At 34.9% G+C, this 16,133-nt stretch overlaps 1 protein-coding gene across 1 annotated transcript in view; it reads right to left on the reverse strand.

Moving 5' to 3' along the window:
- Positions 1 to 16,133, reverse strand: part of CDKL5 (cyclin dependent kinase like 5) — a 56,877-nt gene that overhangs the window by 21,839 nt on the left and 18,905 nt on the right. The window contains exons 7-11 of the mRNA XM_019621778.1: positions 11,950 to 12,030; positions 7,939 to 8,099; positions 5,064 to 6,090; positions 2,100 to 2,201; positions 1,747 to 1,852 (exon numbers count right to left, since the gene is read on the reverse strand). Coding sequence (XP_019477323.1) covers positions 1,747 to 1,852; positions 2,100 to 2,201; positions 5,064 to 6,090; positions 7,939 to 8,099; positions 11,950 to 12,030 — 1,477 coding nt within the window. The remainder of the gene's footprint in view (positions 1 to 1,746; positions 1,853 to 2,099; positions 2,202 to 5,063; positions 6,091 to 7,938; positions 8,100 to 11,949; positions 12,031 to 16,133) is intronic.

Raw genomic sequence — 16,133 nt, forward strand, 5'->3', positions numbered from 1 at the left:
CCAAAAATCACATCTTTGAGTTGTATGATTTCTTTCTACCTCTTTTACAAAAACAAATGAAGTGACAGTTGCACTTTATGTAAGAAGCACAGAAAAGTACTTCTTCATTTTTACAGTTTGGAAAGCCATTGTTTTATAATAATTGCAAGGTAATATTGTAAAATGATGGCATCACTAGAACTTGGTAAGATATTCTAGACATCATCTAAAGATGCCTGCAAGTGCGACTGATAATTAAAAGCAGGAAATAGAATAAAAGGCTGGATTACTGGTATTAAAGACACAAAATACTACAACTCACCCTTTGTCTTAACACGAGCCTTAGGTACAAAACAAAACATTAATCTTAAAAAAATTAGATTTAATGTAACTAGGATAAGAGATTACTTATTAAAAATGAAGGGATCAAAATCAAATACGTTTTTAAACAAAAATACTGTACTTTTGAAAACAGGCTATACATACCTAAAGTATGCTATCAGAATTATGAATAACATCAGAAATACATGCACTGGATTAAAACTGATCAGACACTAGTTGCAGCACTACTGCACTATCAAAATTGAATTGTTAATTTTTGATTAATTTCTAGTTCAAAAATACATGCCAGTAACATCTATTTGAAGTCAATACTTAAGAACTGAGTTAATAGGAAGTCACAGTGTTTCATACTAAGTTTTTCTTTCGGTAACTTTTATGTATATTTTTATCAATGTATACTTTGAATATAATACTACTTCTCCAGTGAAATAGTTAAGTATGTGCATTAAAATAAAGTTGTTTCCTATATGTAGTTAAATAATTGCAATGGGACACTGACAAGGATTGGGAGAACTGAACATGGCTAAAGCAGGTCATCTGCCAATTGATCAAACTGAAGAGGATCAGAGAGAGACTGGTAACTCTACTTAAGGTTATTAGGTGACTCATAATCGAATTTTAGCTGATTGTGACTACTTAAGGTTCAGGGGAGCCCCACAAGCCTCCTAATATTCATAGGACAGTAATTAGCTTGTCACCCTTGTTCTTTTCAAAAGGATTACCCAGGTTTAGCCATGAGACAGCTGCTCAGAAATCACTGTCCTTACTGTTCCATACCAGAACAGGATCTATTCATGTATATAGGTACATACATATGCACACACATGTATATATATAGGTACTTATGTACATGAACACGCTCCTGCTTTATTATTTGTTCTCAACTGGGCTTACATAACCTTGCTTTTACTTGCCGAAACCCTGAATTTTAGTAAATCTGTACAAAAGATACAAAGATAAGTTTCAACAAATGAATAAATAGCATTGGAAGATCCATGTATCATATTATCTGAAACAAATCAGCATGTCAATGTGTCACAAATAGAAAGGTGTTTAGATGTAATATTAGAAAGAATTGAAAATATGAATTGATATTTAAAAAAATAAAGAGTTTACTCTAGCAATTTTCATTTATTCTGTTCAACTTTCCCTAATAAATTATCTTCTGGTTTACAAAGAACTACATTGAACATGCTTTTGAATATGCTTTTAAATATGCAAAAATATACTTTTTGCACAAATTGAACACTAATGCAACGACTACATACAACCGAGTAGGTCAGTCTAATATCTGAAAGTAACAATTCTTTCTCCATTTGTTTTTTTAAATTGTTCACTTCAGTTCTCTGCACCAACTTCCACTACTTCATTTATTTTCCATGTTAAAATTCTTGTTTAATTTTTAAAGATGCACCATAAAATTACCTCTGTAAAAACTGCCAACTCTTCTGGGAACAGCTTCATTATACAGAATTCTATTTTCCTTAGTAGATGCTCCATCTTCTGTGTGTGGATCATGATATGCTCCACCCTAAACAAAAGAACAGTCAGCTATTTAAAATGAAAGGCTGTGTTTTTAACTAACATACATAAGGAATACACTCTGAACTTTACTACAGACAGTTTTCATTTCATGCTATGAAAAACTGCCAGTCTCAAACCACATACCCCATAATCAATAATTACTTGGTTTTGCTGTTTGTTCACTTTTTCCAAAATGGCATTAACAAAATTTTGCCTCTTAATTGTAATTTTAAGGACTTTAGCATGATTCAGACCTCAGATTTTCGCCGTGAATGAAATGCAGCTGTAACATCTCTGGAGGAATCTTTTACTGGAGGTCTTGTTAAATTTGTTTCTGATGGAATCTGGTCACTCTGCTAATGGCAAATTTAAAAAAAATAAACAAGAAATGCATGTAATTTGTGATTATTGCAACACCAAAGCACTATCTCTTAACAGCTGTTATACAGTAGTACCTACAGGAGCCAACAGTCACAAAATCTACTACTCACAAACTAAGAGGCATCCCGAAACTAAGAAATGTATAAGCTGAATAGGTAGGTCAGACAGGATAGCAAAAGTACATCACCAGGATAGCAAAAGTACATCACCCTCTCTAATTAATCTATGTTTTTGAATAAAAACTTCCTGGAAGGTACGTCAAGAAAAAAATTAAGTACTCCCTCAGAAACAACCATATGCACGGAATTGGTCACCAAATATGACTTCATTCCTTTCTTAAATGAATCAGAAGTTGTAACTCTTTCTGCAGTAAGGACCAGATAAAATTCAATACTCTAAGACCTCCCAGGAAACAGGGAAACATTTCCAAAATTTGTTTTGTCTTTCATTAATAAAGATCTGAACTCACTACCATCAATAATATAACTCCTAAAACTGTGCCAAGATGATAAATGCAACTAAAACAATGGTTTAAATCACAGATTGCTTCAGTAAAATTTGAGTTTGATAAATTTGATTAAATTAGGACTTAGGGCACTGTTTGTTGATTAGCATTTAACTTATAAATATGAGACAGTAGTAGCAACTTGTACTTGAATTTATTCTGCCTACCCACTTGTGTACATTTAACTTAAAAAGAGCCCTTAAGAAAACACTGTTGTAACTGAGACTTGGAAAGCTTAATGCACCAAATGCAAGTTAGATTTAAACCTAGCAAAGAAAGAATGATTTTCTTTAAAATGAATTGTTAGTGGCTTAATGGAATCTACAAACAGGGAAGTGAGGACATTTCACGAAATATGAGCACAGAGAGACAACAGTAGCAGAGAAAACCAGCAGAACTGAATGGAAAAATTTACTAGGAAAATAATACAGATTCTTTGACAACCTTTATATTATTCCTGAAGTTTCGAGTTCACTATGGCTGAAGAAAGTGAAATCTTCTCATTTGTAATATGTAATGTGGCAAAAAAAAGGGATAGGAAATTCCTATCTGAGTCATACTAATATTGTAATTTTATTTCTGATTTGTGATTGGAAATAGTGAAAAAGGAAAATAGATGAAAATACTTTGTGAATGTACAGACTTGCCATATATTTCAGAAGAGTATTTTTCCCTTCAGGCTTCTGCTGGTTGAAATATGGCTTTAAAACAATGAATTGAAGGCTTAAGTTTAAAAACCACTGACCAAAAAAGATAAAGGTGAATTCTTTACAAATGATTAGACATTCCAAAGCAAACCACAATGAACAAAACTATAAGCATTAGGATGTATAACAATTTTTTAATTTAAATAAAAAGTTTTTCAAGTAGCTGTCAAAAGACAAAGAATGATCTGATAATATGAAATAAAAATAGAATTATCAATTTAATATCTGCTAAGTCAGAAAAAGATCCAAATATTAAAGAATACAAGGCAGTGTGAGCTTTTATTATCAAAATGTCAAATGTTGCTATTACTGCCTTCCTACAGTAATACTGTGAAGAAAAGTAACATTTAATTCGACTGAAATGAGAGAGAGAAAAAAATGACTAAGTACAAAAAATAAAATCTCATTTTAAAGCTGAGCTTCTGTAATTCCTTCTAAGTAGCTATTTTTCTTTAAATTCTCTTCTTCTATGAGATTTTTTTTCTTCTTATAACAAATAATTCACATAATTCTGAATGGAAGAGACATACTAAATACAAAAATAATGTATTAGTAACGTGCTTTTTAAATAAATAAATAAAAATGCCTTGTCCATGCTTTCTTCTATTGAAGAGCCATCCAATATGTGAAAACTTTTTTTATGATTGCATACTACAAGTCCACAATGTGTATTTATTATATACATAAAATAATCTCTGAAGAGGCAGAGATTTTTTAGTCTTTTTCACTATCATTTTTAGACTTTCAATAATATATGTAGCTCTGACTTTCTGCAGTTTGTCAACAAACCTGAACAAGAATTTACCTTTGAAGTCACTTTATGACATAAACATGCATAAAAAAAGCCAAACACTAATTTTATTTACATTTATCTTTTGGATCAATGGCACAGCAATCTAAGGATATGGGGACACTCATCTTATGCAAAACCTTAAAAAAATTCACAACTATTGTATTAGGAAAGTAAATCAATACTGAAACTGGCCCTTTCTTCACACTGATGAAGTAATACTCATAACAAAATAACATAAAGTAATGACAGTCACTATAGCACTGCTAAGGGGTGGCTTCTCCCAGAAAAAATCTCTAGCTTGTTCCAGTTATTTATCATACTAATCAAGAGGGATAGTGCAGTTTTTATATCTGTCTAGCAAATCATGACATTTCATCAATAATGTCATGCTATAAACAAGTGAAAAAGCTCACTTCAAAATTTAAGATTGCTATTCAGAACAGAAAGACATACTAGTAAAGTTAAATAGAACACAAATGAGAAGGTTAATTAAGGAAAACCAATACAATAAAAATGACAGCAGAAAACATAACAGACTAGGAACTACAAATTAAATGTTAACTTCGCAGACATTTTTTCTGTTCTCACATTTCAGTACATTATAAAAATAGCTGTCACAGTCCAATCATTATTAGCTTTAATGTGGTCTCATTTTGCACTCCAGCTACTTAGCGTCTTTTTGGTTTTTTGGTCTCACATTCCTTGCCTTACAGCACCACAGAAGAATAACTAAGCAAACAAACAGATAGAAGAGAGAAAGCAGGACACTGTCCCCACATGAAATAAGGAGAGGAAGGTAAGTCTTCCGTAACAGGTGATATTTGGAACTAACCCTATTAGTATCTTCTGTACAGTCTTCTCGTGAAGAGCCAACAGACCTTGTGAGTGACTTATGCTGCACCTGTGGAGATAACAGTTGCAGGCTGTTTGCTCTGGCTGCCATCCCTTGCCCTACGCTTAAGCCACCCTCTGAGCCCTTTGACCTCACTCTGTCCCGGCTCACATACATAGAGTGTCTATGAGGGCGCTGTTGTGAAGAGAAAGGACTGGTATAACCTAGGCCATAGGAAAAAGATTCGTGCGGAGCAGAGAGCGAGTGGGAATGGCTTCCATCCATGTGATCTGGCAGTTTTAACTCCTCCATTGTTTTGGAGTGTCTGGTTGAAGGTCTTCGGGTGTCCAGGGTACCCTCGCTGCGGTTATTCCTCCCAGAAGGGCTGAGCAAAGTTCTGTTATCGCTATGGCGGGGAGCGGTCGGACTGGTAGGAGAATTCAAGTCCATGCAGCTGGATGGAAAATAGCGACTGCTGTTTGGTTCTGCAGCTTGAGCCCTAGCCTCAGATAGGTTGCCCACGGATTTCGAGTCTGTCAGAACCCCATGGCTCTTTGACTTTGTCCGATACGAGGGACTCTTAGAAGACTGTGGAATGGTATCAATGTAGCTGTGGCGACTATGCTTATCGCCGGGCTGCAGCGTCCCAGTTTTGCTCTGAGACGTTTCCATAAATGAGTGCCGGTTCTGCTGAGATCTGGTGTTAGACTTCAGGTACTTTGTGCCTGGACCATCGGAACTTTTTGGGTCCACATTAAAATCAAACTCTGTTTTTGCCTTTGTCTCCTTTGGACTAAGAAGATGTGGCATGTTATTGTTGGCTAGGTCTTTATTGCCAGATCCAGGCTGGTTGCTTGATTTCTTCGCATGCATTGGGCTATGTGCAGCTGCAGAAAGGTTTCCATTTAAAAAGCTTTCATTTGCTGGAAGACCTTCTTCTCTTGACCCGCCAACCCCTAGTGTCTGTATATCCTTGCTGTTTGATCTGTGGTGTGACTGCAAAGCAGAACTTTTGCTGGCTTGATTTCTACATTAAAATGCATAGAGAAGCATTAATATACCGGATTATACATTCATGTATTAGTAACTTCAACAAAAGTGCACTCATTTTAAATGGGAGTTGCCATCTTATAACACAAAATTAGCAGTAAGATCAAAAACTTCTGCTCATTGCAGAAACTGTGAACTAGGCATCAGAAGCTCCACTAGAATAACAGATTTGCAAGTGTCAGTATATTGCTGTTTTTCATTGGTTATATTCTAAGAGACAAACTCAATTTTAGTTAATTGATTCTGCTAGTGAAAAAAAAAATATATATAAAATCCAATAATAAAAATTCCAACTTTCCAATATATATATTTAAATATTTACCAATTTGTACTATATTTGTAATTGCTACTCTAAGCACTATTATGCAAATTAGCTGTAGATCCACTGAAATAATTGTTAAATACATCTGGCATATCAAAGTTAAAGTGGAACAATCAAATATGTCAATGCTGCCAAAAAGCCTTCTACAATCAATGCTCCAGGCTACATAATGTATGTTTGAGGTGGGTGGAGGCAGAAGAGAGAGAACAGAGGCTAGCGTGCTGGTCAAAGCCATTCAGATGGACTGATTCCAAGGTCTGTGCAGCCTGGTAAATTCTGTAATACCAAATCAGGAATACCACAGGAACACCGACTTTTGCAGAACTCAGATTCTACAGAATAAAAGCAGATCTACTCATGGGCCTGTCATGGCCCTGAAGCAGTGCAGCTGCAACTGAGCAGTACTGTGGCTATGCTTATTAGCCTTGATGGACATAAGCTGGCTTAAAGCTGAGTAAATGTGCTTATTTTTAAATCAATTCTATCATCATCTAACTCAGATATATTACTGAGGTATAAACTGAGAGCTGACTGTACCGATGAATTTGTACATTTGTTGATCGTATTAGAAACTATTATCGGATAATGCTAGTTATTTTTATATTTAGGATTTTTGTACTACCCACTTCCAGTGATCTAATGATATACTCAATTACAATTTCAAGAAACTAAGAAATATCAGCACCAGTACGTATGTATAGCAGCAGCTAAAATATTTTAGTAACCATTTCAGAAAACATGCAGGACGCAGACATCATGTTCCCAAATCTTAAAGTGAGGAATGTTGTTTTTTAAATCTCACTGAAAGAACTAAAGAAAAACCTGACTAGGATTAAAAGACACTGTAGTTATGCATACTTCAGAGGATGGCTTTTAGGAAAGCTTCTGTCAAAAGAATGCAATGAGTCTCTTTGTACTAAAGTATTTTATCTACCAGTAAACCTGGTTTGTTGATGTATTGAGATCAAGTGGCTTCTCTCAAGCTATGTGGGTCCAACAAAGGAGTTAGTGAGCAAATACATCCTGTTTTAAGTTCAAGTAGACTAGACTCAGTTCATAACCGCAATTGCAGACAAAATTCTGTTTATCCTTACTGTGGAGCATGATCAACGAATTTTTATTTTCTGTGGTGACACCTCCAAACCACAGAATTCTTGCTATTGTTCAGAAAAGAAGCTAACTTTTTTAAGATGAGTAAGCCAAATTATTTTCTCATCGTCATGTGAGAAAAAGCTTTTACTTTTTTTTCTTTTTTTAAATCCCAAGATGCATTCAGCCTGATGAATATAGCTAACAAAAAATTTCAGCTTGAATAACTGTAATAATAAAACTATGTCTGCCTTCTTTGTTCAGTGAAGCAGCTTGGAACAGCATATACATTGCAATGTACTTAAACTACGAAATAACTGATTTTCTTGAAGATAATATTCTGCGTAAGCACTGCTGCAACTTACTCATTAGCACAGAGAATATCAGTGTTAAGGGTCAAATGACTACGTTTACCTGTTAGATAATGTGTTGCTGTCAACGTGGTAAGGCTTTCTTTTAGCTGACCGTGAGGGTGAGCTTCCACAGCGATCCAAGAGTCTTTGTGTTTGAAATGAAGGATGGTTCAAACATTGCTCTGTCAAGTATCTGTCTGCTGGATCTAACTTCAGCAAGTTCTTTGGAAAATAAATCCCAAAGTTTAAATGTTAATATCTGTATTTGCATCAACAACAATATAGTAAAATAAAGAACGTTAATGGGATAGTTTTTCAATCTCCAGACTGTCTGTGATTACATGCAGATACTTGAATAATTTCATATTGCATTTAAATACACATGATACAAAATGAACACTTTCAAAAGTATTATATTCTACTTAAGAGATGGAAAGCATGTGGACTTGCTTATTATAAAACATACAAGATATATATATATATAAAATGAACGTAAGGGAACGTACTCACATGGTTATAAATTTGTGCTTAATATGTTTAAAATAAAAAAAAAGATATAAATGCAAAACTATACATGTACCTATATACATATAGATGTTAAAAATATGTGATTTTAAACATAATTTTCAGGATATGCTATAAAACATTAAAACAAGGAGTATTGAATTACCATTAATATAATACTGCCAACGAAACAGGCTTAACAAAAAGAACACACATACAGGAGCAGTATTAAATGTTCAAAAATTCCTTTACAGTTTATAATTTTTTAAAAACACAAATATGAGTCGTTTTTTATTTCAATAAAGGTTCAAGTCCATTCGTGTTTTTAAAGGATCTGTTTACAACGTACTCAGAATAACATCTGCCTTATGATTCCATTAGATCAGCTGTGATTCTGAACAGTGACTTTCTTACACACAGAGAACACCTAATCACAAAATCAAAAAACAATTTGCTGATTATTTTGATAACTTTTAATGTTTTCTTGCAGAAATAAGACCATATGTAACACATCTTGGAATATTTGAGCACGTGTGACTGTCAGCAAGGATGAAAGTTTGAATGGCCATGGAATAGAAAGAACAGCTCTTTTTTAAGGGCTGTATTGGTTGAATAGAGAATAACTCTATGCATATATATGCATGGATATGCATATATGCACGCACATGCACAAAAGCTACCTGTATATGCATTAATATAATATTCATCCACTTGACCACAAACTAGTTTTCCCTGCACAGGATCCCTGCACACCAAAATGGAAGAAGCGTTTGGCATTCCTGTGCAGTTCAGTCAACACAGCATGCAGTATCTGCCCTTCTCAGGTAGCAAGCTGTGTACTGAATGATTAATTTCTTCTTTCCTTACTTTTTTGTGGCACTCATCACTCCCGTGATACAAGTGGCCCACTTATGGATGGTCCTAAGGCTTACTTCAAATGCCTTATAAACTAACTTGCAGAAGCTGGAGCACAAGCAAGGAAAACTAAAGCCCATAGGCAATCATAAGGCCCAGAAACTGACTGGAATCACAGAGAAGTAATGCGGAACAAGGCTGATGGCTGGGTCGTGGTCACTTAAGGGTGTGGCTGGCATCAGAAGCTAGGAGGTGGGGAAGAAGAGGAGTGGCACTCCATCTGAACTAGTTCCTAATTTGTACTGAGTGACAGCATGAGACTAAAGGTATACCCACTCAGAATCCGGGTCAGGGTTAGAAGGGAAAACCAATATTTGTGGTGTTATGGCAGGGTTTTGTTACCAACTACACATCTAAGATAAAGAGGATGACTCCTTCTACAATAAGAAGCAGAATATAGCTCCTCATCCTCACAGCAGACTTCAACTACTCAGGAGACTTCTAGACTATGTTGGTAGTCTAGAGTTGGTAGTCTCTAGTTAACTGCTGGAGAGGCAAGCCAAACAAGAGTTAGCTGGGGTTCACTTTACTTGACTTGCTGTTCACTGACAGTAAAGTACTGGAGGCTAATCTGATCACAGAAGACATCTGAGATGTAGCAACCCTGAGAGGTTTATCATTAGGATTCAAATGAAGGGTGAGACAGTTAAGCATCACTGATAGGACCCACAACTTTAAGGTTGCAGACTTTGATTTCTGTAGGGGGATTCTAAAACAATCTCCTGAAAAACTGCCATCTGAAGACAGCTGTCCAAGAAAACTTCCTGAGAGTGCAGGGACAAAGCATCTCACTGGGCATAACATTGCAAAATGTCAAGCATGCTCAGCTTGACAAAACAGGGAGCTTTTTAATGAAGAAAAACTCAAAATAGGCAATGTGTAAGAAGTTAAGCCAAGGACAAGACAGGAAGAGCATAAACGCACTGCTTTGGTATAATGGATGACATGAGGAAGGCTGAAGTTCAACTACAGCTAAAGCAAGTGTGAAACATATATGTATTATCCAGGTATTCTAGTAGAAAATGGAAGCCCAGAAAAAAAAAAAAAAGAAAAAAAAATGTCTGCTGATTGAATGACAGATTATATGAATAAGCATGAAATATTCAACTTCTTTTTCGCCCAAGTCATCATATTCAAATTTCCAAGTGCATGCTTGCAAAAGAACATGATTTGTGAAGGAAGAGAGGAGTAACAAAGCAACAGCAGCAAATGAATGACTGTTCATTAATCTAGTCCAGAAATGCTCTCTAAATATTCATATATATGGAACTAGAGATACATATGTCAGCTCTAGCTGACATAAGTTGGGGTATGGATTATTGAGTAATCTAGGAATCAGAAATGAGGTCCTTGGGAATGCAGATAACAAGGAACACAGCAACTGTGAATAACTGCCAGACTACTGGGGAAGAGAAAGGCATACAGCAAAATATGTAGAGCATTTGCAGCATGCAACTTAACCACAGGTGCTTTCTTTTCTTTTCTTCTAAGTCTTCTGCTCATTCTTTAACAATGTTCCAACTTCTCAACTATGTAATGCAGACCAAACAAAATATCCCCTCTATAGGATCCCTGACCTTTCCTCGCCTCATATAGAGTAACACGGACTAAAAAGTTTAAAAGAATTACTTGAATTTAAAATAAAAATAAAAATAAAAAAATAAAAATAGAATGGAGCTATTTAGAAATCTATGTTTCCTTAAAATTTGATGCTTCATTTTGCAATTTCAACTTTTATATCACACCAGAAGAACCCAAAAGATATTGCTATGTAACACATAAAATTAGCGTAAAATGAAAATAAAAGCAATCCCCAGCATGTGTTATGTTACGAGGAATCATCTTGAAATTGCAGTTGAGGAATACGTGCTACTACAGCTTGAGTTACAGTTAATTATAATGCTGGGGGAAAAAAAATTATGTGAACTAGAAAATAGAACACATTTATTCTAAACATAATTTTTGTCACTGTAAATCTCCTTCAGTTTACTGTGGCTGAAATAACAGAAGGACTGTACTACAGCTCACCATAGTGAAGTTTTTACATTGTTCAGCCATTTTGAGGAAAGCAGGCTTTTTCTGGACCACTGCAAGAAACTCAGAACTATATCCTAGCCTGGCCATGAGGAACTAGCTGGTACGTTTCAAAACAGGACTGAAGAGCAACTTAAATAATGTGCTTAGTAGACGTGAGTGGTAACAACACGATTAAGACCTCAGACAGGCAAAAAATCTACTGTGCATCTACTGCCCATATCCTCATGCTTATCCAGTAATGAACAATAACTCAGGTTAATCTAATCTTCATTCGCTGTGGATTTATCTAGATTTATTACAGGTTGAGAGTTCATCCTCCTGCATTAGTAAGGTGACCTGTGCATCTGAATGGTCGTCGGTATGCATGCTGACAGAAATGATGGCAGTTCTTTTGTCTGGAATATACATTGCTTATCAAACCAGTCAAGTTTGGACAGATTCTCCTGGCATTTGCAGGGGATATCTTTCTGATTCCTAAGAAATATCAAGCCTGGCTATAGATGGTGGTAATATCAAAACATCTCAAAAGGAAATTCACAAGTACTTTTAAAATGCACTCTATTAGGAAAGTCACATCTTTCCCTTCATATTACAGAGAGAAAATAAATTTGTTTACCTTCATAAGATCAAGCAAAACACCACTTAAAATTCCCAAGTATCTTCTCTCTAAAGATTGTGGATGATTGACTGCAGGAAACTGTCAAAGTAATATACCATAAAAATATATTGAGAATGCAAATGAGGTATAGATTAATACAACATTCAAAAAAATACAAACTATACAGTGAATAAAGGCATGTAACCTAATTGAAAACAGTTCATAATTTCTGAAACATTACAAAACATGATGAAACAAATAACTGCTGATGTACGATATGAATCTAGTCAACCAAAGAAGGTATTTTTGATTAGTAGGGCAGCCAAGGAACCTCTCTCAATTGACAAGCCACTAACTTAGATCTATAAATGTGTTTGTGGCACTACGATTGACATGAGGTGGGTGTTTTAAAATAGATTCAGAAATAACATAGGTAACATCTACCCAAGAAAATAATTTAGAAATAGTTATTAGATAATTTTGCTTTTGCGTGAATGTAGTAATAATTAAATACCAAAGATTAATTGACAATTCCAAAATGAATGAAATGAGTGAAAAAAGCCTCACAAAAATGGAATAGCAACTATGCAGAAAGGTTTGAGATTACTCCTGGGATCACGTTGCAGTAGGAATGAATTGGCAACGTCATGAGAAGTGCACTCTGCTGGAGGACAGTTTTGGTCAACTACAGCCTTGACAAAACCAGGCAGTATTTGAAGCTAGTCCTAACTGTCTGGGAAGAACAGGCAGGAAAGATTCAAGGAAGAAAAAAAAAACAACAAAGCACAGGATTGATTTTTTTTTTTGTTTTGTGTTGTTTGCTTTGTAAACAAGGCTGTAGTCAAATGAAACCAAAACAGTCTTTCTCTTTTTAATCAAATGAAAGAAAATCTGCTCAGTATATCTACACTGTAAAATAACATCAAATACAGTGAGCTAAAAAAAAACAGGCATCAGAGATCCGATTCCAGATTATGGCATGCATGGAACTGACATCAAACAAACAGGTAAACTGATTTCAGTGAGGTAATTTCAAATTTAAAGGATAAACACATATATTCCAGTATTTTCAGAATTAGAAATTAAGGCAGGATTTCCAAGATGAACACCAAAAAAAAAAATCTTCATTTTTGCAACTTATGCTGTTTTTAGAGAAAACTGCGCATTTGAATGCCAGGGAAACTTCAGGAAAAACTAAGCTCAACAACAGCCAGACTGATTGGTATTAATTACAGTTCATCCAAAACAATGCAGCTGCGATTCAGATACTTCATTTGCAGTTCTTGGAGTTGTGGTATTTGCCCAATAGTGTTCAAGTGCTTCAGTTGCAGCCTGGCTTGATCTCATCCACATCTAACTATGAGTTTTCAGTTGCAGCCTGGCTTGATCTCATCCACATCTAACTATGAGTTTTCTAAAAAGCCCTCTTAAGTTAACACATCAGAGCTAGAATACTGACACCAGGGACTACGCACTGGCAATCACATACCCAATACATAAAAAGCCATTGCTTAACGTCCAAATGGACTCAAGTCATACATAAAACATACCCACATAAAATATTGAGGTATATCTAAAATGGCTGCAAATGTAAGATAACCACAAAATCTGGGTCAGTGATTAAGACAACAGAAACTACAACAACAACAAACCCAACAAATACGAAGATTAAAAAAACATTCTATGAGGAAATTTGCTGTAGTATAAAAACATACAACAGCTATATGTTTGGTCTGAACTGTCCATGAGCAAGAAGTCTTAAATATTTTTATTCCTTTACACCATTTCTGCATGTTTAAAGGATTCTTACAGCCAAGTGCATATATTTACATGTATACCTTCCTCAGAGTATGACTTCAAATCCTTGCTTTGAAGAGTAATCCAGCAGTACAAATATCACTTCCAAAAATGTATTTGGTTTGGAAGCAGAATGCATTGTACATGCACTGCAAGTATGTAAACGTTAGACCACTATGAAGTGCAATCCTTTGTTTGTACTGGCATTACTTTTCATAAATTACACTACGTGAGCTTTGAAGGAAAATGAAAGAACATTAGTTTGAATGTGTTCGTCCCTAAATAGGCTCTGTATTTTTCTTTTTACTTTACTTTCTTTTGAAGTGGTTTCTTAATTACTGAAAAGTTTATTTTAATTATTTACTTTTAAGTCCAAGTCTGCTTTCTTGATTTTAGATAGTAGCCTAGGTGAACCAAGCTTTCCATTCTTCCTCCACTAGTTTACATAAAGAAAATAGATTTTCAGGAGGCACTAACTTGTTTTAAGTGTAGTATTCTTCTAAGTAAAAACAAACCCCGTTCTTCAGTCTATCCATGTGGGCAAAATATTTTTGTACTCCTACAGAATGAACATTATAAATCAGATTTTAATTCTGGAACGAATGGAGAAACATGAAAATGTGCCAAAGATATGCAATGTGTGATTGCCATTCACTGGGTTTGTTCATGTCCTCCATCTTATTTGTAACTAACTTGTAGAATAATATTACAGCTCCACATTACCGCTGACATTTCCATAAAGGTATGAGTCTGTAAGTTCTTTCTGATACAAGATTATTTTCTTGGGTCTTCCATATACCATGGATGTTTGCTTCCTCAAACAGACTGAAGAGATATAACTAAATACTACCTAATCCTCAAAAGTGATGAAAACAGTGTGTATATGTGCAAGTGGAGGAAATAAGCAGGAAGATGAAGTATGCAAATGTGGCGTCTTTACACCTGTGCATGTAGAGCTGGAGTGTCTGAATTAGAATTTTTTAAATCATGTGCTACAATATGGTAGTACTTACAGTTATAAGAGAGATTCATAAAGCTGATAGATAACCACAGGGATAAACATTTCCATTGGATGGGCTAGTTTTTATCATGCGAACACCCAGTGCCAGCTCATAAAAAATAATTTGCATGATCACAGCATAGCTTCTATTCGCTACAACTGAATATCTTCCACCATTGAGTGCTATTATTAAAAAAACACACCTGTACTTGAAATGTTGTCTTATAACATGGAATATTTTTTCAATTAAGTAGCAAAAATCATGTTCTGAATCAACATTTTTGTAGTATTTTTCATGTTTACGTCATTATTCAGACTTCAGTATTCCAAAAGCACTCTCTTTTAGAAGGCGTACGTCACTTCACTGTTGTTATCATTAGGATACCCTGACTTTGCAGATGGAAATAAAAAGGCAGCAATATGTCTGAGGTCAAGTAATAAAACATTAATCCAGGATATGAACAGAGACTCATGACACTCAACTCTGTGCTAATCACATTAGGTCCATGCTGTCTTCTTGAATTACTTTACTATAAAGCTACATAACAAAGATACTTCATTTACATCCTAAAACATTGCACAGCATTTAGGCAAATAAGATTACACTGGGCAACTAGAATTCTTGTAAAATGATGCTGAAAAGAGAATATTTAGCTTGCAGCTTGTAAAGCACTGCTTTAGAAGATATAATTTTTTAAAAACAGAAACTCCTTTACAGCCCTTTTCTAAACAGCATCAAAAACATACACTACCTTGGCAAGGAATGCTTGTGTTACTGTTTTATAAAATCCTGTGATGAAGGGTGTGCAAGCTTCATCAAAGAATCTTAGGAATCAGCTATTGTTCTAGCTAAAATAACTAACCCAAAACCTTAATCCACTATTAGTTTTGCTATTATCACCAGCTAATCATAATTTATGGCAAACTTTAATGCATTATAAGACAGCTAGGTGCACCCCTTTGTCGTTCTCTGTTTTCTCTTTTATGGAGTAAAACTCAAATCTCCAATCTTTACCACAGATCAGGTCTCCTAAGATGTTGTTATGTCTCTTTATTGGATTTTATATTAATAATTTCATATAATTACCAAGATCATAAAATTCTGTAAGCAGCATTTGTTAAAGGAAAAAAAAGAAAGAAAAAGAAGAGATAACCAAAATGGAATTACAAGATAACACAAGTAATTGTGCTAGATAAAAACACTGACCAGGCATTATTAAAGACAACTGAGTTTTTTTAAATATATATATATTCTATCTGGTATTTTGCCATCTTCAGCAGCTCCTGCACACTAGCAAGCTTCTGTTTAATTCATGGCTTTGTCAAACTCCTGAAATGGGAACAAGCAGCTTTCTTACTTGTATGGCTCACATTAATTCTCCAGGAATTCAAGTAAAAAGGCAAA

Source organism: Meleagris gallopavo, chromosome 1 (assembly GCF_000146605.3).
Source record: "Meleagris gallopavo isolate NT-WF06-2002-E0010 breed Aviagen turkey brand Nicholas breeding stock chromosome 1, Turkey_5.1, whole genome shotgun sequence".
NCBI classification, from domain to species: Eukaryota; Metazoa; Chordata; class Aves; order Galliformes; family Phasianidae; genus Meleagris; species Meleagris gallopavo.